We start from the raw sequence: 23,913 nt of genomic DNA, 5'->3' as shown, positions 1-23,913 counted from the left end.
AGACTGGTATTGTCTATAGGTATAGACTGGTATTGTCAATGGGTATAGACTGGTATTGTATGTGGGTATATACCTGTATTGTCAATGGGTATATACTGGTATGGTCTATGGGTACATACTGGTATTGTCTATGGGTATAGATTGGTACTGTCCATGGGTATAGACTTGTATTGTCTATTGCTAAAGACTTTTATTGTCTATGGGTACAGACTGCATTTGTCTATGGGAACTGCTATGTAACTTTTGTTACATTCAATGCAGGTGAGACAAAAAGTGCTTCAGACAGGCAAACTACACAGAAATTCTGAGCAAATATGAGATACTGTCTAGTGATTGTAACAGATCGTAATGGATATGGAACAGACAAAATTATTATTACACGTTCATAATATTTACCTCTGCAATTGTTGCTGCAACAGCTTGACCAGCTATATTTGTACCTTTCTTTGCATTTTTGAATCCAACTTTCCCCTGAAAAAATTAAAACAAGATGTCCAAATTGACCTGATATCATTTACTTGGCTTTCACTAAGCAGCATTATGTCGTGGTAAAGAAAACATTATATGTAAACAAGCTCCAAACCTTCACATCACACTGATTTTATCTATTTCGCTACGTCATGATAAAAATAAATTCTTTCTAAAGATTAAGGCATAATTAACATGCACAGTCTTGCCTCATAATCAAATCATCCGAGACCTTCATAATAATTAACCATGCCAATACAAAATATGGTAAGAAACCCAGTCAGTCAGATGCAAGTTCAGTCCATTAACATGCATCAATATTTCTACTAAATGAATCAGTCCTAGATATTGATGACAGAAACTTGTATCCCAGGTTTGATCAAAATCAGGTCACAAATATGGCTTCCAGAGTCACAACAAGCTCAATCAATCCGATACTTGATTTCATTTCATCATTCATATGCATGAATCTTACAAATTATAAAAACAGTCAAAGATCGTGACAATGTGAGGCAATATTTGTATCATCAAAATTGGATGAGAAATATGGCTCCAGCATGATAACACACTCAGCCAATCAGACGCAAGATCATACCATCAATATGTGTTCATGTCACTCATTATCAAACTTATACAAGGTCTTGAAGATATAAGCATATACTCAATGTTTTATCAAACTTGAATCAGACTGCAGAGTGGTAACAAGCTCAGCCAATTACATGTAAGATCACCTCAATAATATTCATGGCCCTCACTCATTACTGAACCATTCAAGATCATGATGATAAAATGTATATATGACAGATTTGAAAAAAAATCTGATGGGAAATCTTGCCTCCAGTCAAAACAATGTCAGCCAATCATGATACATGTATGCATGGATCTTGCCTCCAGAACCATAACAATGTCAGCCAATCATGATATGCATGGATCTTGCCTCCAGTCATAACAATGTCAGCCAATCATAATATGCATGGATCTTGCCTCCAGAGTGATAACTATGTCAGTCAATCATGATAGGCATGGATCTTGCCTCCAAAGTCATAACAGTGTCAGTCAATCATGATATGCATGGTTCTTGCCTCCAGAGTCATAACAATGTCAGCCAATCATAATATGCATGGATCTTGCCTCCAGAGTGATAACTATGTCAGTCAATCATGATAGGCATGGATCTTGCCTCCAAAGTCATAACAGTGTCAGTCAATCATGATATGCATGGTTCTTGCCTCCAGAGTCATAACAATGTCAGCCAATCATGATATGCATGGATCTTGCCTCCAGTCATAACAATGTCAGCCAATCATGATAGGCATGTATCTTGCCTCCAGTCATAACAATGTCAGCCAATCATGATAGGCATGGATCTTGCCTCCAGTCATAACAATGTCAGCCAAGCATGAAATGCATGGATCTTGCCTCCAGAGTCATAAAAATGTCAGCCAATCATGATAGGCATTGATCTTGCCTCCACTCATAACAATGTCAGCCAATCATGATATATATGGATTTTGCCTCCAGAGTCATAACAATGTCAGTCACTCATGGTATGCATTTATCTTGCCTCCAGTCATAACAATGTCAGCCAATCATGAAATGCACGGATCTTGCCTCCAGAGTCATAACAATGTCAGCCAATCATGAAATGCATGGATCTTGCCTCCTGTCATAACAATGTCAGCCAATCATGAAATGCATGGATCTTGCCTCCAGTCATAACAATGTCAGCCAATCATGAAATGCATGGATCTTGCCTCCTGTCATAACAATGTCAGCCAATCATGATACACATGGATCTTGCTTCCAGTCATAACAATATTAGCCAATCATGATAGGCGTGGATCTTGTCTCCAAAGTTATAACAATGTCAGCCAATCATGATATGCATGGATCTTGCCTCCAGAGTCATAACAATGTCAGCCAATCATGATATGCATGGATCTTGCCTCCAGAGTGATAACTATGTCAGTCAATCATGATAGGCATGGATCTTGCCTCCAGAGTCACAACAATGTCAGCCAATCATGATATGCATGGATCTTGTCTCCAGAGTGATAACTATGTCAGTCAATCATGATAGGCATGGATCGTGCTTCCAGAGTCATAACAATGTCAGCCAATCATGATATGCATGGATCTTGCCTTAAGAGTCATAACAATGTCAGCCAATCATGATAGGCATGGATCTTGCCTCCAGAGTCATAACAATGTCAGCCAATCATGATAGGCATGATCTTGATCATATAAGCATGTATTCCACATTTGATCAAAACTGTATTTAAAATACAGCCCCCATAGTGGATTTAAAATACAGCCAGCCCCCATAGTGGATTTAAAATACAGCCAGCCCCCATAGTGGATTTAAAATAAAGCATCCATACTGGATTTAAAATACAGCCAGCCCCCATAGTGGATTTAAAATACAGCCAGCCCCCATAGTGGATTTAAAATACAGCCAGCCCCCATAGTGGATTTAAAATACAGCATCCATAGTGGATTTAAAATACAGTCACCATACTGGATTTAAAATACAGCCCCCAAAGTGGTAACAAGCTCGGACAAATTGGAAGCAAGATAATCTTATCAGTATGCACAGATCTTGCCCAACATCAAATCCATCAAAGATTTTGATGATAGAAATCCATACTGCAAGTATGATTGAAATTGGATCAGAAATATAGATTCCAAAGGGTCACAAGTTCAGCCAATCAGATGCAAGACAGCCTCATTAGCGGATCTCATCCATTATCCAAGACCTTAATGAAATTAACACATATTCCAAGCCCGATTCAAACTGGATCAAAAATATTACCTCTAGAATAGCAACAAGGTTAGCCAAACAGGTGCAGGACCATCTCATTAACATGCATGGATCTTGCTCACTGTTGAACCCATGTACAATTTTGATCATATAAACCCATATTCCAAGTTTGATCAAAATAAGATTAGAAATATGGACACCTGAGTGGTAACAAGCATTTTTTTGACACACTAATGCATGATACACAATGGATGACCGACAAAGGATGCAGGCCATAATAAAAACCTCTTTGACCTCTCACTCAAGTTAGCTGGAAATTAAAGGGTTGTTGAATCATCTAATGATGGCTATATTTCTATTTTTCAGCAGAAGATTAAAGATTGTGACTGTGAAACCCAAATAAAGTTATGCAAAAGTTATTTTATTGATCTGAGAGAAATGACATTTTTAATTTTTTTGTTTCTTTTTTATGACATTTCAGCCCCTGGTCAACTAAAGAGAAATGATAAACCATCAGTCTCCACATAAATGCCATCAATAGCCAGTCAGTCACTTTGCATCTGAGAGGAGAGCCAATTAATTTTTCTTGGGACAATATCTGTCACTAATGAAATAATCAGATATCATATATGACTTTCTAACCTCTTGGATACATAGTTAAACACTATACGAGCTTTTTATCTTTAAGAAATATAAAACTGGAACTGTTATAATTTCATTATAACTTTTATCCAATTCTATAAAAAGTCTCAGTATCAACCATAATGTTGTGTTTAATATTGTTGTAGTATTATCCAAAATGGTATGCAAATGAGTAGGCATGGTTATGTCATTCACAAAGCAGAACAGAATCTGAACATTATTTTTATTTCTTGTTACTACAAGTGATTATAAAGAATATCCCACTCATCCTAGATTTACCATTCTGGTTCCTTAGGGCTATGCAAAACCCTCAATAAACATTTCTGGTAGAAAACAATTTTTGTTTCACTGACAGCTTCAGTGAATTAACTCCAGTTAAACATATGCAAAATGACCATTCAAAGGACAATATGTAAAATGACCATTCAAAGGACAATATGCAAAATGACCATTCAAAGGACATGCTATTGCTGCTGAAAGCTGTTGCTATGAAAGACAGTCTTTATATCCAAGTATGGTTATTTGATTTATGCACAAATGGAACCTACTATACTTGGCCTTTACAGACAGGTGGTCTTAATATGCAGGTAATCACTATTGCAGGGTTTGGTTACATACTGATCTAATTAAAGATTACAGACAGGTGGTCTTGATATGCAGGTAATCACTATTGCAGGGTTTGGTTACATATTGATCTAATTAAAGATTACAGACAGGTGGTCTTGATATGCAGGTAATCACTATTGCAGGGTTTGGTTACATATTTATCTAATTAAAGATTACAGACAGGTGGTCTTGATATGCAGGTGGTGCTGTAATAGAGGTTGATAATACATGGATATAATTAAAAGTTACACAGAATTTCATGATCTAATGTTTTACTATATTTACCCCTGACTCGTATGCCAGTGCTTTACCATCTGAAATGAAGAAAGAAAAAAAATTAAGTCATAGCAATAAATTGACGCATTATATAAAGACTTTACATTAGGGGATATTTTGGGTCAGTGAATTGTGTTGGCAGATTTCATATGCATGGCCTGCTTTATACAGTGACAATTCATTAACACAAACACCACTCAAATACCCAATATCACTTGAAAAACTCACCCAGACCCAGTCTAACACATTCTCATGTCCACAACCTCTAAAAAGGTAAAACCACCAAAGTCCTAAAGAAAAACTTTGAACCCACATCATTTAGAATTTTCAAAGTTGTTTTGTGGGATGGCCAACAAGCATCTGGGTGCCAAACAAATCAAGAGACTAATAATACAGTGGAAAATTCTGAATGCACTATTATGCTGAATACTGCTGTATTTATTTATCATTCATCAGCTGTGGCCTACATCATCCAAATCAAATTTATAGTGTCCAAATTCGTCAGTATATGGCCTACATCATCCAAATCAAATTTATACTGTCCAGGTTCATCAGTATATGGCCTACATCATCCAAATCAAATTTATAGTTTCCAAATTTGTCAGTATATGGCCTACATTATCCAAATCAAATTTATACTGTCCAAATTTGTCAGTATATGGCCTACATTATCCAAATCAAATTTAATGTGTCCAAATTTGTCAGTATATGGCCTACATTATCCAAATCAAATTTATACTGTCCAAATTTGTCATTATATGGCCTACATTATCCAAATCAAATTTATACTGTCCAAATTTGTCAGTATATGGCCTACATTATCCAAATCAAATTTATACTGTCCAAATTTGTCATTATATGGCCTACATTATCCAAATCAAATTTATACTGTCCAAATTTGTCAGTATATGGCCTACATTATCCAAATCAAATTTAAGGTGTCCAAATTTGTCAGTATATGGCCTACATTATCCAAATCAAATTTAAGGTGTCCAAATTTGTCATTATATGGCCTACATTATCCAAATCAAATTTATACTGTCCAAATTTGTCAGTATATGGCCTACATTATCCAAATCAAATTTATACTGTCCAAATTTGTCAGTATATGGCCTACATTATCCAAATCAAATTTAAGGTGTCCAAATTTGTCGTTATATGGCCTACATTATCCAAATCAAATTTACACTGTCCAAATTTGTCAGTATATGGCCTACATTATCCAAATCAAATTTATACTGTCCAAATTTGTCATTATATGGCCTACATTATCCAAATCAAATTTATACTGTCCAAATTTGTCAGTATATGGCCTACATTATCCAAATCAAATTTATACTGTCCAAATTTGTCAGTATATGGCCTACATTATCCAAATCAAATTTATACTGTCCAAATTTGTCAGTATATGGCCTACATTATCCAAATCAAATTTAAGGTGTCCAAATTTGTCAGTATATGGCCTACATTATCCAAATCAAATTTATACTGTCTAAATTTGTCAGTATATGGCCTACATTGTCCAAATCAAATTTAAGGTGTCCAAATTTGTCATTATATGGCCTATATTATCCAAATCAAATTTAAGGTGTCCAAATTTGTCAGTATATGGCCTACATTATCCAAATCAAATTTATACTGTCCAAATTTGTCAGTATATGGCCTACATTATCCAAATCAAATTTAAGGTGTCCAAATTTGTCAGTATATGGCCAACATTATCCAAATCAAATTCATAGTTTCCAAATTTTGTCAGTATATGGCCTACATTATCCAAATCAAATTTATACTGTTTAAATTTGTCAGTATATGGCATACATCATCTAAATCAAATTTATAGTGTCCAAATTTGTCAGTATATGGCCTACATTATCCAAATCAAATTTATACTGTCCAATTTTGTCAGTATATGGCCTACATAATCCAAATCAAATTTATACTGTCCAAATTTGTCAGTATAAAAGATTTTTAAGTTTGCTGAGTGATTACAACAGCTTGAAGGAACTGACATTTTACTGGTGGCCAAAAAAAATATTCAAGGAATTCACAATAAGAATGTTTCTGTTTGTTAACTGTGGAGTGTTGAAACCATTCCTGATATTCTTGAGTAACAACAAGATTATTCAAAATGGCTGTTATTAAAGATTAGCACCAATTTTATTTAGGCCCAACAAGATATCGTTAAAAGTATTTTTTTTAAAATACCATCTTAATATAACTTTCTGAGACTAAACATAGATGCTGTTCTATAGGAAAATAAGTTTTTGACTCCTGAAATTTAGACCTTTTCACAAGGACCATCTAAATATAATGACTTCATATAACGACTTCTGGACTGGATGGTCACATTAGCATCATTTTCACTTAAGACCAACTACATAAAGTGAGAAGTATTTATTTAAAACCCCAAGAAGACTATTGATCATAAGATTCTCAAGATGGCCACTGTGGTGAGAACCATTTTCATTTAGGACCAACCACACATCATAAAAGTCTTTTAGTGAGGACCACATAATAAGACCATCCATTCAGAAGGAGTACCAATAATGTCCAACCACTTGATATCTGAAGGCTTCTTGTGCAAACACCATGTTCATATGATCATTCACTTAGTAGTGGTGTCATACCTCTTTTCCTTGACAACCTGTACACAACAGTGTCCAAAAAGAACCATGGACCATGCTAAAATTGAGGGCATGAGTTACATTGGGACATTCGTCATGTCTAGATACAAAAAGGTATCTTTTATTTATAATGATTACACTGAAAATGAATTACAAGATAGAGGTAAAGTTCAAATTTGCTTTGACAAAACTTGTTTATTTGGGAATTATTTATCAAAGCATTGCCATCAGTTGGCAATAGTGTCATTTTCATTGATAGAAATTTATTTGAGTATTGTCATTTACAGGGTAATGAGAATAGTGTTTGGAAAGAAAAGATAACAAAACATATGACTTCTTGTTAAACGTTTAGAATTTCATGATGCTAATTCAAATTTCTGTGCACTAGCTGTTGATGATAAAACAAGTGATACTTAAAGGTTTCATTTACCAATTTTGATAATGAGCTTTTTCATATTCAACATATAGGATCCAGTATTTATTATATTTTCTGGTTAAACAAAAACAAGGGATTCATGCCTGACCCCGCAAGTTATCCAAGTGCAAGCTTTTGAGTTAGTTGTATAACAACATTTCCAAGATAGTCACCATGGCAGCATTATTTAATGCCTAATTTGTACCATTATCATTCAGGATCAACCAGATATCATAAGAAGTCTTTTATATGAAGACTTTATGTCAAGAACGGATGATTCAGGTGTAGCAACAAAAAGATTTGGAAGATGGCTGCCATGGAGGCCACAGTGGAAATTAGATAGTTACCATATTTAAACTTTCAGAAAAGAGAACACTCTGGAGAGTGGATGTTAAACATCATCTGTATCATTTATCTGTATCATTTAGGGACCAGAAAAACAAGACATGTCAGGAAAAAAGAGGATGTATGGCAACAGCAATGTTATCTTCCCTTAGGGACCAACTAGACATCATCGAATACCTTTTGGTGAAGATCTCATTCATCCTGGAGGAGTAGCAATAACAAGGTTTTCAAGATTTCTTGTTTTGGTGACCATTCTGGTACCATTTTCATTTAGGACCAATAAAACCATGGGATGAATGTGTGGGAAAAGTTTTATAGCAATCCTCCAAGTTCTTTAAAAGGAACAGTGATAACAAACTTGTGCTAATGGATGGATGTATGATAAACAGACAATGGACAAAAGACAAAAGGCTATCTCATCAGCTCTTCTAGTCACAAACCAAAAGAGATAAAAATATGAACATTTTGAAATGATAGCCTCAAAATTTAGAATAATGAGAATGAAACACTGGATTTCAGGAGAATGATGTTACCTGTACCAAGCAAGAGGTTAAACTCATGAACATTCAATATAAACATAACCTTGAAGCAGAGACAGGGGAGGTAATAAAAATTTTCCTTTAATAAATATTATTGTTATAGTCAATATGTTATATACCACTGCACCTTGTTATGGCTCAGTGGTCTTAAACTAAGGAAAAGAAAAGAGCAAAATCCAACAAGTTTTATACAATTCAGCAAATAATTTATTTCCCAAGAATAAAAAAGTGAAAATTTACAAAGAACTTATAGTATTGTGAAATAAATCCCAAACAGTCCTAAAAGTTCTATCACAAGTTAAAATGCATGAAATTCCATCTGAATTCCCGTCTTGTTCCAAATAAATTCCAAAATTGAATTATTAATGTGCCTGTAGTCTTGAATGTGCTAATATGCCAGAATCCTGGAATGTGGCGATGCATTAACAGTGTTTTGATATATCACAATATTATAATACAAAAATGTTATTGTCTGAACTCACTATAATACCAAATTAATTTTCTTAGTCAAATAACATTAATGAGCACTTTGTAATTTCAGTGAATAATGATCTGAATAAATAGATCTACCCAAATTAAAAAATTGAACCCAACACTAAGACTGATTTTACTTAGGATGTTAAGGCAAGAATGAATAATTTTTCAAGTAAAAAACATTGATACAAAAAACAAATTGATACAATAACAGTGCCAGAATGTAGGTCAGTTCCCAGGATATAGATCCATTTCCTCTCTAAAACATTTGAGGTTGTTAACAAGTTTGGGAATTTTAAAGTGAAAAACTAATGCCATCGATTGGTATTCAAATAAACATGTATACCTCCAATAACAATGATCTGAACATTTAGTCTATGATTATAAAGAAATGTTAGCTATGTATTATGTTGTTTACAAAATAAATATCACCAGTCAACTACAACATTAACTTGATTTTGGACAAACGTCAAGTACACAATACAGATATAAGTAACATATAATATTGGAAAAAACCCAAACAAACAAACAAATTAAATATATATAACAATCTGAATGACCTAAACACAAGCCTTAACAAAGGTGTGCTTGACAGACTTAAGAATACATATACAGACTGTGAGAGAATGGTAACACTATAAATTTCATGCATAAAAATACTAACCTTTTACTAGGGTCATTTTAGTGTTGTTTCTTGAGCAATGAACATGTATGATAGGTATTTTGTCAAATTGTATCCCGTCAATCATCATGGAATGGGTCTCTGCAGTGGGAAATAAACTGGCAGCAGCACTGAAAATTGGAAGAAAAAATGATCAAGATAAACAGGTTTGCAAGACAATTATTCTTCAAATACAGTGGTCTTTCACTATAAAGCCACTATAATGATGCCCCTTTTCTAGTGTGGGTATGACAATTAGACTGGTTCCTTACAATAAAGCCCCACAATGTACCATAGCCACTTATTTAATGCCAGTATGGTCATAGATCCCATCAGATTGGTCCCTCAAAAGAAAGCCCTTCATTCTACTGCTGCCCCTTTTATATTGTGGGTATGATCATAGATCCCATTAAAAGATAATTCCATATTTCATAGTCAATAAATCTAAAATACATTGTTCAAAAATTGTTTTAAAATGCTACATCATTCATTTAACTTATTTTAGTTTTTGACTGATGAAATCCAACTGTAATGTGATTTTACACCATTGAATACTGCCTTATGGTGTTCTTAAACATTATCTAGAGACAGCCTTGTTGGGACATCCCTTACTATAAGGTCCCCTCATTTAAAATATAAGCTACTTTTATGGCTACTATCTTTATACAGAGGGAGCATAGTCTCTGTATAACTTCCCCAAAAATCCTACCATTAATTCACAGTGATGACACACTAGATCCAGAGGATTAAGGGAATAGGACTGCTTGTCTAGCTGATGTTAATCCATTAACCGTATGCAAAATACAGTTGGCCAATGAATCTGGGCTAGAAGGATACCCTCTGTCAAACATAGTCAAATTCCGTTGAACACTATCTAAGAAGAATCCATTTAAATGATTTTCTAAATTTAGAAACAGCAGCAATACGGAGAAGCAGAATGAATACACTTAACGGCCTTGCAGTCAGAATCCTTTCTGTTAAAGTTGATCCAATTTTATTTCATTTTTTTTATTCTGAAATGTTTTCTATTTCAGTCTTGACAGTCCTGTCTGATAATGGACTGGCATTATTTAAATACACAGCCTTTATGCCAGAATGGTACATCCTCAATTCAGCCACATTCTGTTGAGCAGACATCTTTTAAAGGTTTTAGTATTGGCAGTCATATCTGATGCCAAATATCAACATCATCTGCAAAAATTTTAAAGGGTTTGTACAATTTTTTGTCAAATATTGTAAAAAAATTATGTTGATTGGTTTTGAAGAAAAAGTCTCTCAAACATTTTTTTTTGATAATGGTGGTCATACTTGATGAGTAATCAGTGTTATTAGTATACATTTGACAGAATTTAATGCCAGGAAGCTTTCTATCAAATTTAGTTATATTTCTTGGAGTAGTTGATGAAAAGTTGAAATAACAAAATGCTGACAGATACAGAATGGATAGACATGAGGCCATACCAAAAGCCTTAAGGCCAGAAGAGCTAAAAATAATACCTACCATATGTACTTGCTTCTAAGACAAATACCATTGCAAACAATACATATCCTGATCTGCTGTATTATACTGCAGCTGCAGGTCAGGGTCTATCTTGTTTGTTCTACTAAAAACTCCTAATAAACTAAACAGACTCAGATCTGCCAGTGCATTATTCTATATCAGATCTGGGTCTGTGCAGTTTGATTCATAAGTAAGTATATATGGTATGTCTTACTATCTGCTAAGGAAGGCCAGACACAAATAAAAGAATAAATAGCATTTTCTATGGACACAAAATTTAGCAACTTTGTTTAAAACACACACACAGAGACACAGACACACATATATGCACACACACACTGGTCATGAAAGGGCCTTCTAAGTAGTCTAGGATGTATACACATGTATCATAGATGGGGAACAGTGATCTGCTTTTGTGATGAGTGTGTGTGAGAATATGATTTTTTATCTTTAATGAAGCTTTAACAATTTTCCAGTCATATCGCTATGGTGACTACAATGTGGCAGTTTATAGTGATGTCTAACCATGGGCATCATCCTGTAAACATGTAGCATGATGTCCCACCCGGTCACATTATCCTGACACCAGGCTGATCATTCCTAACACTAACTCTTAATGCTTCACACCAAGTGAAGCAGCTGCAAGGGTTTATTTTACCTTTTTGTTCATCCAATGGGAGGATGAGTTCTCATCAAACAGAAAAGAGACAGGTATGTAACAGGTACCTTACTTAGAAGTGATAACAGAAGAATAAGGCTGCAATGTTCACCTCAACTTCTGAATCTTTACGTGGCATACATTATTCAAAGTAAGGTCATTTAATTGAAATGATTAAAAATTCAACCTTTTCATGATTTGGACCTTCAATTAATAACTGACAACTATTTATATGGAAGCCATTAACAAAGTGCACTATGTACCTCACTCAGTGTGTACTACTTTCATTTGATCTACGTCTTTACATAATATTATGATAGGATTCAGTTTATAAGACATGTCTTGTTTGAATATACCTCATAGTTTAGGACTATTGTGTAGTTTTTGTACTGTTAGATTTTTATGTACATGACAAAATATACATAATGCAGTTGGATGTACTGCTGGACAGTCAGACGGGATACTTATGTATCCTCTATAATGATTAAGAAAAAGTGGCTTACAAACTTACAATGGTGTTTCTTTCAAATACAATGTTACGTGTCAAAGGTTCTGCTAATGAAAAAGTTTTTCAAAGGTCAGTAATGCAGTTGTAAGAAGTTTTTGTTAGCAGTAAAAGAAACCCAATGGGTAATATGTGGTAATTCTTGTCAACTTCAGCTTTTCCCAAATGATGCCACAATCAATGTGAAGAAAGAAAATTAAGAAAAACCTCTTGCTAAACTGTCTTCCAGAGCAGAGATGTATCAGTACATCATGTAATTGGAACAGGTAATTCCTGCATTTGTGGCAGCCATGTGTTTGTTTGTATACATGGTTAATGATTTTGTGAATATTCACATGCAGTAAACTAAACTAAGTCATTTACATGTGTAAATATTGAAGCCTACATTGTTACAGAAAGTTTAGACTCTATACTGAGCTTTAGATAAACGATAAACATTTCAATCATAACCAGAATAACAGATTTTACACTATTTTCACTACATGCTTACAATCAAGTTAAACAATTTTTTTAAATGATCTGTATTACCAATAAAAATCACAAAGCATATCAATGCAAATTTTCTACAAGACTGGTACAGTTTCAGCTGGTTTGAAGAGTGCAGTTCTGTACAAGACTGGTACAGTTTGTGTGACAACAGCTGTACTAAAATACCAGAATCTTATGCAGCCACCTAGGGCCCCTGTAAAGTCAAGGGAAAAAGTAATCTGTCACACAAAAGTTTTTCAAACACATTTTGGCAAAAGTTTTTTTCAAATAAATCTTGCACAAATTAAAAAGTACAGATTTTTAAATTCAATTAATGTATTATCATTTATTTTTGTTGGGCTCAATTTTCATGGTTTTGTATAAAAAGGCATTTTCATGGGTACTTAAATTTGTGGTTTTGCCTGTCAAAGTTTGCATATTAGTATTTAATTTCATGGTTTGACCTCTACAAATACCCAAAATAAAGAATACAAAAGAATAAAACTATGCTGACACAAATGGCAGTTACTTTAATGTTTAAAACAATACTACCACCTGTATGAGCACAAATCAAACACATGGCAAGTTCAATACTTATACCGTGTTTTCAAACAAATGAATAACATCAGTCGAAGCCAACACAGCCAGCAACACTAAAACAATACTTCCATCTCTATGAGCAGAAATAAATACCTGTTAAGATTAATCACTTCTGCCATGTTTTGGTTTGAGTGCTCAACATCAAAGGAAGCCGACACAGCCTACAACACTAGGCCAATCAGCTATTAAAGTACATATGAATGATCTCTTACTTAAACTACTGTCCGCCAGGTAGCACCATCAGTACTTTCTGACCATCATTGTGTTAACACAGTGGCTTAAGACTGGTAAAATTCAACTCAGACCCCCCTCAGTTCCTGGACTTCCTAACCTGTCAGAAGCTGCAAACACAGCACAGGTGCTTGCTTACCAGGCAGCTAATGTCTGGGCCTGTCGCTTGTATAGACTGACTTCAATCACTAGACTTGAGAGTAAATAAAGAGTACAAAGAAGAATTAAAGTCACACTTCCATGAGTGGTATATTAAATAGGTCATGGATGTCATTAAAGAAAAATCAGATGTTACTTGTGACGATCAGTGTACAGTATTAGTAAAACTGGCAACCTCATTTTAATCAATTGTTTTGAAAAAGCTGGACCTTTTAAATTTCACAGTCTGGGGATTATTTACCTGAGAAGAATTTGTGAGTACCATGAGACTTGATTGACATGATGTTGATACAGTGGCTTTCTCCAAAAATCTGTGAAGTGTGAGCTTTAATACTCTGCTGTAATTAGTGTATATACATAGTGTTTCATTAATAATAGTGTCTCAAGAAATAGTTATAGTATTTTACAGGATTGTTGTTCTTTTGGATTAAAAATGCATGGATAAAATGAAATGTGCTTTCAGAAGGATTTAAATGTTTCAACAACAGTTGTACTTGAATGAAGGATCGATGTGAATAAATATTAAATTTAGTTGTCATATACTGTATTATTTTATCTTCAGTATTACTATTGTTTCAATACCTTATGCTTTTTCTCTATTTTCTCTCTATCCTTACCTCAAATATTGATTTAAGGCAATGAGTGTAAAATTACAGTTGTCGGATACCTTATCGAACGTGTGCATTGAAACAATATATAATGATTTATAATTCTTGTTTCAAAAGGTTAAAATAAAAAATAAAAGAAAGACATGTAAAAGCTAAATTTAATTACCAGATTATAGTATTGGCCTTGATTTATCAAATACTAGTAGCTGTATTAATCTCTAGGAATGAAAAACTGTAAAAAAAAAATGGGTGGGTGGGTGTCATCACCCTACATGGCTCATTTTTCATTGGGGATTTAAATTCCTGGTTCGGGGCAACAACGAAAACCATCCTGATCTCCTGGTGCATTATCTGATGGCAGATCAGGGTCTATGTTGTTTGCATATGGATTTGACATATAACCAAATATGTATGGGGAATCTGCAAATGGAGCTGAATCCAAACTGACATAAAACTGCAGACTTGGCAAAAATCAGCCATGTAAAAGTTGATTAGAAGATACTTTCAAGCAAATTTGCTAAAATTATTTGAAGTGGTTTTTGAGACAAAAAGATATTCACAGGTTTTAATTTTTCTACAATAACAGCCATGTTTAATGGAAGATCATTGATGCTTTCAGTTGCAGGTGAGGCATTTCAGAACCTATCAATGTGAAGAAGGTCTTGTATCAATAAACTTGATGTGGAAGAAATGCTGAATCTTAAGCTATAAAAACCTCAATAAATATTTACAAGTTGTGGTGTTGATAGGTTGTTTAACAGCTTTACTACTTTCAGTAAAAGTGATCATATTTGACAGCAAATAAGTGACTTTGCAAGGTCTTCATGCCAGAATTATTTTTTCAGATTTGGTTCAATTCTTTGAAATGGTTTTTGAGATGAAATCATTTAATTTCAGCTTTTGTTGATGGCAATCAACAAAATTTGTATTGAACTAAAAGATATTGATGCCAAAATGATCTTGATCAACTTTAGTCAAACTCTACAAAGTTGTTGTGGAAAAAATGTCATTTAAACTTTTTTTTATCTATCTTTGACAATGGCAGCTATATTAAGCACATGTATGAAACTAAAGGGTCTCTGCACAATATTTTTCAAATTCTGTACCACATGTCATTCTCATAGCACAGACATCTGGGTGGGGTTTTTTTTCTTCATTGCAAGGAGATTTTCCAAACATTGCATAAAATAAACAATGATTTAAATGAGATTTTGATTGTATCACTTTGGGATTAAATGTAAGAATCTGAATTTGCAGCCTTCTGGATTAACATGAAGATACCAGATGAATGCAACTGTTTTTGAGAAAGAGTTAATTTTAAAGTTTATCTGTTTTTAGTAACAGCATCAAAATCAAAGTCACTTGTGCAAACTAGCAAGCATTTATTTTAGGATGCTTATGTCAATTTTGGTTACGTTCTGTTGAGGTTTTATAACTTGGAGTCATCTTGTTCATACTCTCTGTTGAGGGGTTTATAAGATGGAGTCATCATGTTTATACATTCTGTTGAGGGGTTTGTAACATGGAATCATCATGTTAATACATTGTCTTGAGGGGTTTATAACATGGAGTCATCATGTTAATACATTGTCTTGAGGGGTTTATAACATGGAGTCATCATGTTAATACATTGTCTTGAGGGGTTTGTAACATGGAGTCATCATGTTACAACATTGTCTTGAGGGGTTTGTAACATTGAATCATCATGTTAATACATTGCCTTGAGGGGTTTATAACATGGAATCATCATGTTAATACATGGTCTTGAGGGGTTTGTAACATGGAGTCATCATGTTAATGCATTGTCTTGAGAGGTTTATAACACAGAATCATCATGTTAATACATTGCCTTGCGGGTATTTTTAACATGGAGTCATCATGTTCATGCATATATGAATGACATTCATGGCAATTTGCTGTTAAATATGTTCAAATCCCACTTTGTTATTTTCATAAATCATTTACAAGTTTTATCCTTGTTATCAATGATGTCATTTGTAAAAACTTGAAAGGTCTTCTTGTCATAATGCTTAGCATCAAATTTGGTAAGACTGTTCAGCAGATTTTTAAAAAAAAGCTGTACAAAGGGTTTGCTATTTTTATTATAACGGTGGTCATATTTGGTAGCAGACTGGTACCGTCTGAACAAAAGTGAAGGGTCTTGTTACTCCTCCACAAAAAGTGGTTGAAAATGAGAAAGTAGTTTGTGAGAAAAGACTTTAAAATAACAAGTGTTGACAGATACACTTCAGTAAATACACGACACATGCTGCAAATGAGATGACTGTCAGATGGCACATGGTGCATGGCAAATGTCTGACAGATGGCATATGATGCACATGAGATGACTGTCAGATGGCACATTATGCATGGCAAATGTCTGACAGAAGGCACATGGCACATACAGTTATATATACATACATACATACATACATACATACATATATACATACATAGATACATACATACATACATACATACATACATACATACATACATATATATCTGATCTAATTTTGTTTACAAGGAATTTTATATTTTCCAGAAATTAGTTTGACCTGACTGTTTAATTGTAAACACTGAACTTTGTATCTTTTGATGACCTAGTTCCTGGCCTTGATTGAGAATCAAGTAAAAAATGTATTTTTTTTATTATTCATTCGAATTGTGGGATTAATAATAGTAAAATCGAGGCTGACTGGGACTATGTTCCTTTAGACGTAAATAGCTTCTATGATGTTCTAGAAATTCTGGAGAGTTGACCTTCATCCAGGCATCTGTTTTGCACAGTATTCAGGTTTTATACCTATGTCTATAGAGAATTTAGTTAGTCAGGCTTCTAAACACTGGGACATAAAGGTGTTCCTTTTGTTGTGACAGTTTGGAGTTATATTTTAATTTTTATTCAAATTATTTTGATTCTAAAAGATTAATTCTTTTTCCTGGAAATATCTGAGTGCTTATACAGAATTCTTGGCCAAAGTCATTTCTTTAAATTTTATTCAGAAATTAAAACACCATAATATTGTTTGTGAATCAACAAAAACTGCAGAATATGATAAATCCATAATATAAAGGCTACAGTTCAAGTCACTGCCTTCCATTTTGGATTTTTCGTCAGGACTCGAACTTGAACATTAGAATATTTCATTACTAGGAATTCTAAAATTTAACTCATGGATTATTATTGGATTATTTTTGGATTTGATTCTTAAAACCATAAGTTTTAATTTTTCCATTTTTACAGTGTTTTTTCAGGGAAATAATTATTTGTTATATTTTTTCAAAGCTTGTTGCTTTCACTCTTTCTTTGTTACTGTTTATTAGAGTCTAAACATGTAACATAAGAATCAAGATGACAGAATGCACTTGATGCACTTTAAACAAAGGACAGACAGCACATGATGCACTATAGATAACAAAAGATGGCATACAATGGATGTCAGATGACCGATGATGCACAACGATGGACAAATGGTGCATGATAGCCAGATCACACCAAATGTACTAGATGATGTACTAGATGGTCAGAAGGCACATTCTGCACTTCTTTGAACAGAAAGATGGCACATAATGCATGTCTGATGAGACAGATGGCACACAATGCATACCAGATGAGACAGATGGTACACAGCGCATGCCGGATGAGACAGATGGCACATGATACACATTTGATGATGGCCAGAAGTCACATTATACTCTTCAGAGGATAGTCTAATAGCATATGATGCATGCCATCCAATGAACAGATGGCATATGATACACACCAGATACAGGACCTTACCATGGCATATGATACACACCAGATGCAGGGCCTTTCCATGGCATGCGATACACACCAGGTACAGCGCCTTACCATGGCACATGAAACACACCTGATACAGGGCCTTACCATGGCACACAATTCACACCAGATACAGGGCCTTACCATGGCACATTATACACACCAGATACAGGGCCTTCCCATGGCACATGATACACACTAGATACAGGGCCTTACCATGGCACATGATACACACTAGATACAGGGCCTTACCATGTCACATGATACACACCAGATACAGGGCTTTACCATGTCACATGCTACACACTAGATACAGGGCTTTACCACAAGCTCACTTTGCATTAACGCCTAGTAAGTGTTACGTATATCTGATTTAATTCATATTTATTTCAATTTAATTGTTTGTCAGTTTTAAATTTTTGTTCTATTATATGCTATTATAATGTAAATTTATTGCTGTTGTTGTTGTTGTTGTTGGGTTTAATGCCATATTTCAGCACACGATAGGCTATGCATGGCGGCCAGTATTGATGGTGGAGGAAGAACCCAGGAAAACCCCAGGAAGAACCACCGACCCACGAAAAGCTACTGGCAAGCTTTCTCACATACCCACGTTAGCTGAATCTTAGACTCGAACCCATGCAGACAGAGGTGAGATAGCAGTGATCCGTAACGGAGAGTGCCTTAGACCACTTGGCCACACAGGGCCCCATAATGTAAATTTATTCACTGGATATGATATTTTTTCCAGAAAACTGGTTTACCTGAATCATTCTTGTCATAAACACCAGGTGTTGGCCTGGAAGCTGACCTTGATTCAAAATTGGTAAACAAAGTTCGATTTTTATTTTAAAATGATTGGTTGTTGTCAAGGTCATGATGGAGCTTTGGGTTTAAGATGTAAACAACCATTTTCAATTTTTTAATTCTTAGAGAAAATTATTGGTCTAATCAAGGCCATATTCTGTGTACATGATATAAACATAATCACGTGACCCCCCTTCTGATTTCACAACTTGGGGGAATTTCAAAACTGCGTCTTATAATACAATATAATCGTTGTTTTAGAGAGAGAGATCTCAGTTTGAGGCTTTTTACACTGATGTCAAGTTAGTTTGTTGTAGCCAGATCTTGAGCTATAATTTTCAGATCAGTTGGATTTCAAAAGGATTAATTTTTTTTTTGTCTGGAAATATTTTGAGGAGTGTCACACAGAGAATTTGGAAAGACATTGCTTACAAATTTACTTTGGATTTCCAACACAGGAGTGCCATTATTTGTATTTCTACAAGGAACTGTAGATAAGCACAGTACTGACCACAGCATACGTCATCGTCATCAATCTTGGATTTTCCATCAGGATTTGAACATGAAATTATTAGAACATTTGTTACTAGGACTTTTGCAAAATAATTCGTGGATTATTCTTAGATTATTTTTGGATTTGATTCCTGAAACCGTAAATTCTTATCCTTTTTTACAGAATTTTTCCAGGAAAATAAATTATTTGTTAAATTTTAAAAAGCTTATTGTTTTCACTTTTTGTGTTACTGTTTATTCGAGCCTAAACACGTAACATGATAAAAAAAAAATAATTACCTTATAGCTGACAAATCAACTGGAATCATTTCTGAGATTTTTTGTTCTGGACTGGTTAAATGTTCCATCTTCTTCATTGCCATTTTCACATCAGCAGCAAGATCCTTGCCCAAACTTATTTCAGACCCATGAAATAATCTACAAGCACCCACCAATGTACATCTTGACACATCAGCTGCAAATCAGATGCAATAATAATTAGGATGTGTGCTGATTAGCCGATCTGGTCTATGTCTGATTAACAAATATTATATATCCATGTTTATAAGATGACCCCAACTGCAAACTGCACAAACCCAGATCTGCAGTTGCATAATGTGCCAGCAGATCTGGGCCTGTGCAGTTTCTTACACCAAACAATAGAGACTCTGATCTGAAGGCACACTATGCTATGACAGATCAGGATCTATATTGTTTGCAGTTGGACTCGACTTATAGGCAAGAATATATGGTATTTCATGTGACTGGTGATATCAAAATTGGTCTCACCACTATTTGCAGTAAAAAAATCTTTTGATGCTACCTTAATAACTATGCTATTTCAATATCTTTACTTGTACAGTGATATTCTGACAAAGTGGGCTTTATAAATAAAATGATGCAAGTAAAACAGTTTAATTTTTAATGTTCTATTTCTTTTTTGGCTGAAATTTACAAACTAATGAATTAATTACTGACCATCAATTATGGCTTATAAAATTGTGACAAATTTCCAACACACTGACAATTCATTCAACAACTAGATCTTCTACTGTGCTTGGTATAATCCAATAGTCTCCATACGTTACAACTATGTTAGCCACACACTGTAAGAGTATCCCATAACTCAATGTACAGCTTGATCAATAGATGTTGAAACAGCTCCAATCGGATATTGTAGGAAATCAAATTTATATAAATTTAAATCTTAATACTTAATCTTAAATAAAACATATATCTGAATCTCTGTTAATTATGACTGCCTTCTGATAACATTCTTGCCAGACACGACAGTGAAACATTAAAGCAACATGTTGTACCAACTGCCATTTGCTACGTGCCATGTCAAAAGATATGGAAAACTCCATGCCGTTTTCCAAGTAAACCTCCCCCTTGACAACTCATAAGCAGAAGCGTGAACACATCAACTGCAGCCAAGACAAGGGCATCAGATAGTGAGGGAAGATCAAAATCTGGTTACCTATTGGGGAAAAGGGATGGGGTGCTAGAAAATTTTGTTGGTAAATAAGTATTACAATCTCCATTGTCATACACAAATATTCACCCAGTGTATGTTCCTATTTATGGATATGAAATGTGAACAATTTAGTTAAAGTTAATAAAATGATGAAAGACTTTTAGTATAAATTAAGTTGACATCTAGTACTCACAATTTCTGTAAATCAGTCAAGTAAGACATAGATTCTCTTTAAGGTCAGAAAACAAGTATTCATCGTAAGCAAAATTTAATGAACCAAAGCTCCAAAGCTAAAATTACATTCATAAACCAAAGCTCCAAAGCTAAAATTACATTCATAAACCAAAGCTCCAAAGCTAAAATTACATTCATAAACCAAAGCTCCAAAGCTAAAATTACATTCATAAACCAAAGCTCCAAAGCTAAAATTACATTCATAAACCAAAGCTCCAAAGCTAAAATTACATTCATAAACCACCAGAGCTAAACCCATCAATCTCTGGTTAATTCCCCATGATAACAATTTTAATGGACATTTCAAATTTAAGGTCACCATGCCTTAATAATTAGAACACCGGAGAAATTTAGAATAGACATCCATGGACATTCATGGCAAAATGTAATTTTAAGTAGTTTGACAGACAACTATTTTATAGCCAACTGTAATTTATTCATATCTGTTTCCATGTCAACACATTTTTCTTGATTCTCCTGCTATTAATTTCACAAGTAATGTATTAGACTGGTCACAGATCTAACTTACATGACAATAACAGGTACTGTTTTTATAGGTTGTAAACCAGACTTCTTTTTCAAATAATGCCGTTTAACAGGCAGTATCACAATCAAAAAAGGGATTATGCTGTTAATTAAATGTGCTAACTTCTTTTAATGCAAAATGGGATCAATTCTTGTAATTAGTAAGTGCCAAGTTCATTTGTTAAGTCTTAAGGTGACCAAAATGGTGTCCAGTTCAAATTTTGTACTCAGAGAAGTCAATATTTAAGGGTAAAATACAACAATTATACAATCAAACCTGTCTCAATAGTCAACTTTTCATGGTGATTACCTGGTCACAATGGCCACTCTAATTTCCTCCCAACAAATTGTCTATATTAAGGTCACATATATAATGGTCAAATGTTTTCTGCAGTCAGCAGCCAGGTGTTCCCTAACCAAACAATGGTTTCTCCCTACTTTAAGTAGTCATGGGAATGTTTACCAATGACAGTCACTGCTCTATAAATGCAAAATAAACTTATGTTTGATAAGTAAGTCACTGTATATAGACAAATGAATAGTTATTAATAAACGTGTAAACATTTCCTATCACATTCTCGCTGGACTCTAGTCACACTGTCAATATAACTCAAAAGTGTCAATTTCTCAAATTTGAAAGTGAGTTGGTTTTCATCATTAGAGAAAGAGGGTCAAAGCAATTTGTTAGCTGGACAGTGGTTGTATAGTCATGGTTTCAGAAAATTCCTTGCCTTACATTTTCACTTCTCCAAAAATGTAAATCTCTTACTTAGATTCAATGAGATTCATACATTTTAATTCATATCAAAAAGTAATAATGTAAAACATATTTATTTATGCTTATTTTGTATTTATTTATTATTGTCAAGGTATCTATTTCTTGTTCTAATATTGTAACATCTGGGCTTTCATCAGCAAGAAGGGAAAAGAATTAAATGGAATTCAGACCTTCCCTAACTTCTCACAAGAAGAGATTACTGACAGGACAAAGTCTCGTTCTAAGTCTGTTCTTACAAATTAACTTGACACCATTCTCCTGGAGCACAATTCCATATTAGAAAATGATTTTTGTATATAGGACTAAGGTGTAGGCTGTATTTAAGATGGTTTTCACTTTATTTGTTTTAAATTTCATTGAAATTTCTCATTTAGTTTTAAAATGGCCTCAAGCCTTGGATAATAAACAACCCAATGTGGCTGAAAATTAAGAATTGTGTCATATTTTACTATTTTTGGTGACACAGAGTCTGGTTTACGTCTCTATGGAGAAATAGTCACCTCAGACTCAGTGACAACTATATGCTTTATTCTCCTACTGTCATGTGAAATTTCCTTCACTGAATGTTTTGACCTTCTATGCAAAAGTTAATTTATTAAACTCATTTTATCCCAGTAGAAAAGACGCCTATGTATACTAAAGCAAATATAACATACATGTTGTTCAAAAGCAAACAGAGACCATTCCTTTGGTATAACTGTTTCACTTCAAATGCATTATTACATATTTAAGTTGATTCCTCTGTAAAACCAATACAAAAAAATAGACTCATTATGGTCATTTAATCAGGAAAGGAAACGAACACTAATAATTTCATTGTATTGACTCACTGGATTGAAAAATCCAAAGGTGATCAACTTGTTTATATCTGGATGGAATAAACACATAAATAAAAGATCATTTAAAACACTGCCAATTAATTCTACTGGAAATCGAGTTTGTTTTGTTTTTATTAGGTATTCTGATTTGTTGATAATTTGGTAGCTAAGGCATATATGCAGTTAAGCAGTAAAAGAATTCACGCACATGCAGTAGATATCAGTGATCACTTAGGGTAATATCACAGAATGTAAATGGATAAATGGAAGTATATTCAAGTATTCAGTATGCCCAGTATATTCAAGTATTCAGTATGCCCAGTATATTCAAGTGTTCAGTATGCCCTGTCTATTCAAGTATTCAGTATGCCCAGTATATTCAAGTATTCAGTATGCCCAGTATATTCAAGTATTCAGTATGCCCAGTATATTCAAGTGTTCAGTATGCCCAGTATAT

General features: G+C 34.0%; 1 protein-coding gene across 1 annotated transcript in view; it reads right to left on the bottom strand.

Moving 5' to 3' along the window:
• LOC149800872 (uncharacterized) overlaps positions 1–23,913 on the bottom strand; it is a 39,719-nt gene that overhangs the window by 9,247 nt on the left and 6,559 nt on the right. Inside the window, exons 3-6 of the mRNA XM_089954893.1 lie at positions 19,925–20,099; positions 9,815–9,942; positions 4,763–4,791; positions 397–471 (exon numbers count right to left, since the gene is read on the bottom strand). Coding sequence (XP_089811019.1) covers positions 397–471; positions 4,763–4,791; positions 9,815–9,942; positions 19,925–20,099 — 407 coding nt within the window. The remainder of the gene's footprint in view (positions 1–396; positions 472–4,762; positions 4,792–9,814; positions 9,943–19,924; positions 20,100–23,913) is intronic.

This window comes from Sinohyriopsis cumingii, chromosome 4 (genome assembly GCF_028554795.1).
Source record: "Sinohyriopsis cumingii isolate HCF-2022 chromosome 4, ASM2855479v2, whole genome shotgun sequence".
Taxonomy (NCBI): domain Eukaryota; kingdom Metazoa; phylum Mollusca; class Bivalvia; order Unionida; family Unionidae; genus Sinohyriopsis; species Sinohyriopsis cumingii.
The sequence above is the reverse complement of the archived record's forward strand: the minus strand, read 5'-3'. Positions and strand labels throughout refer to the sequence as shown.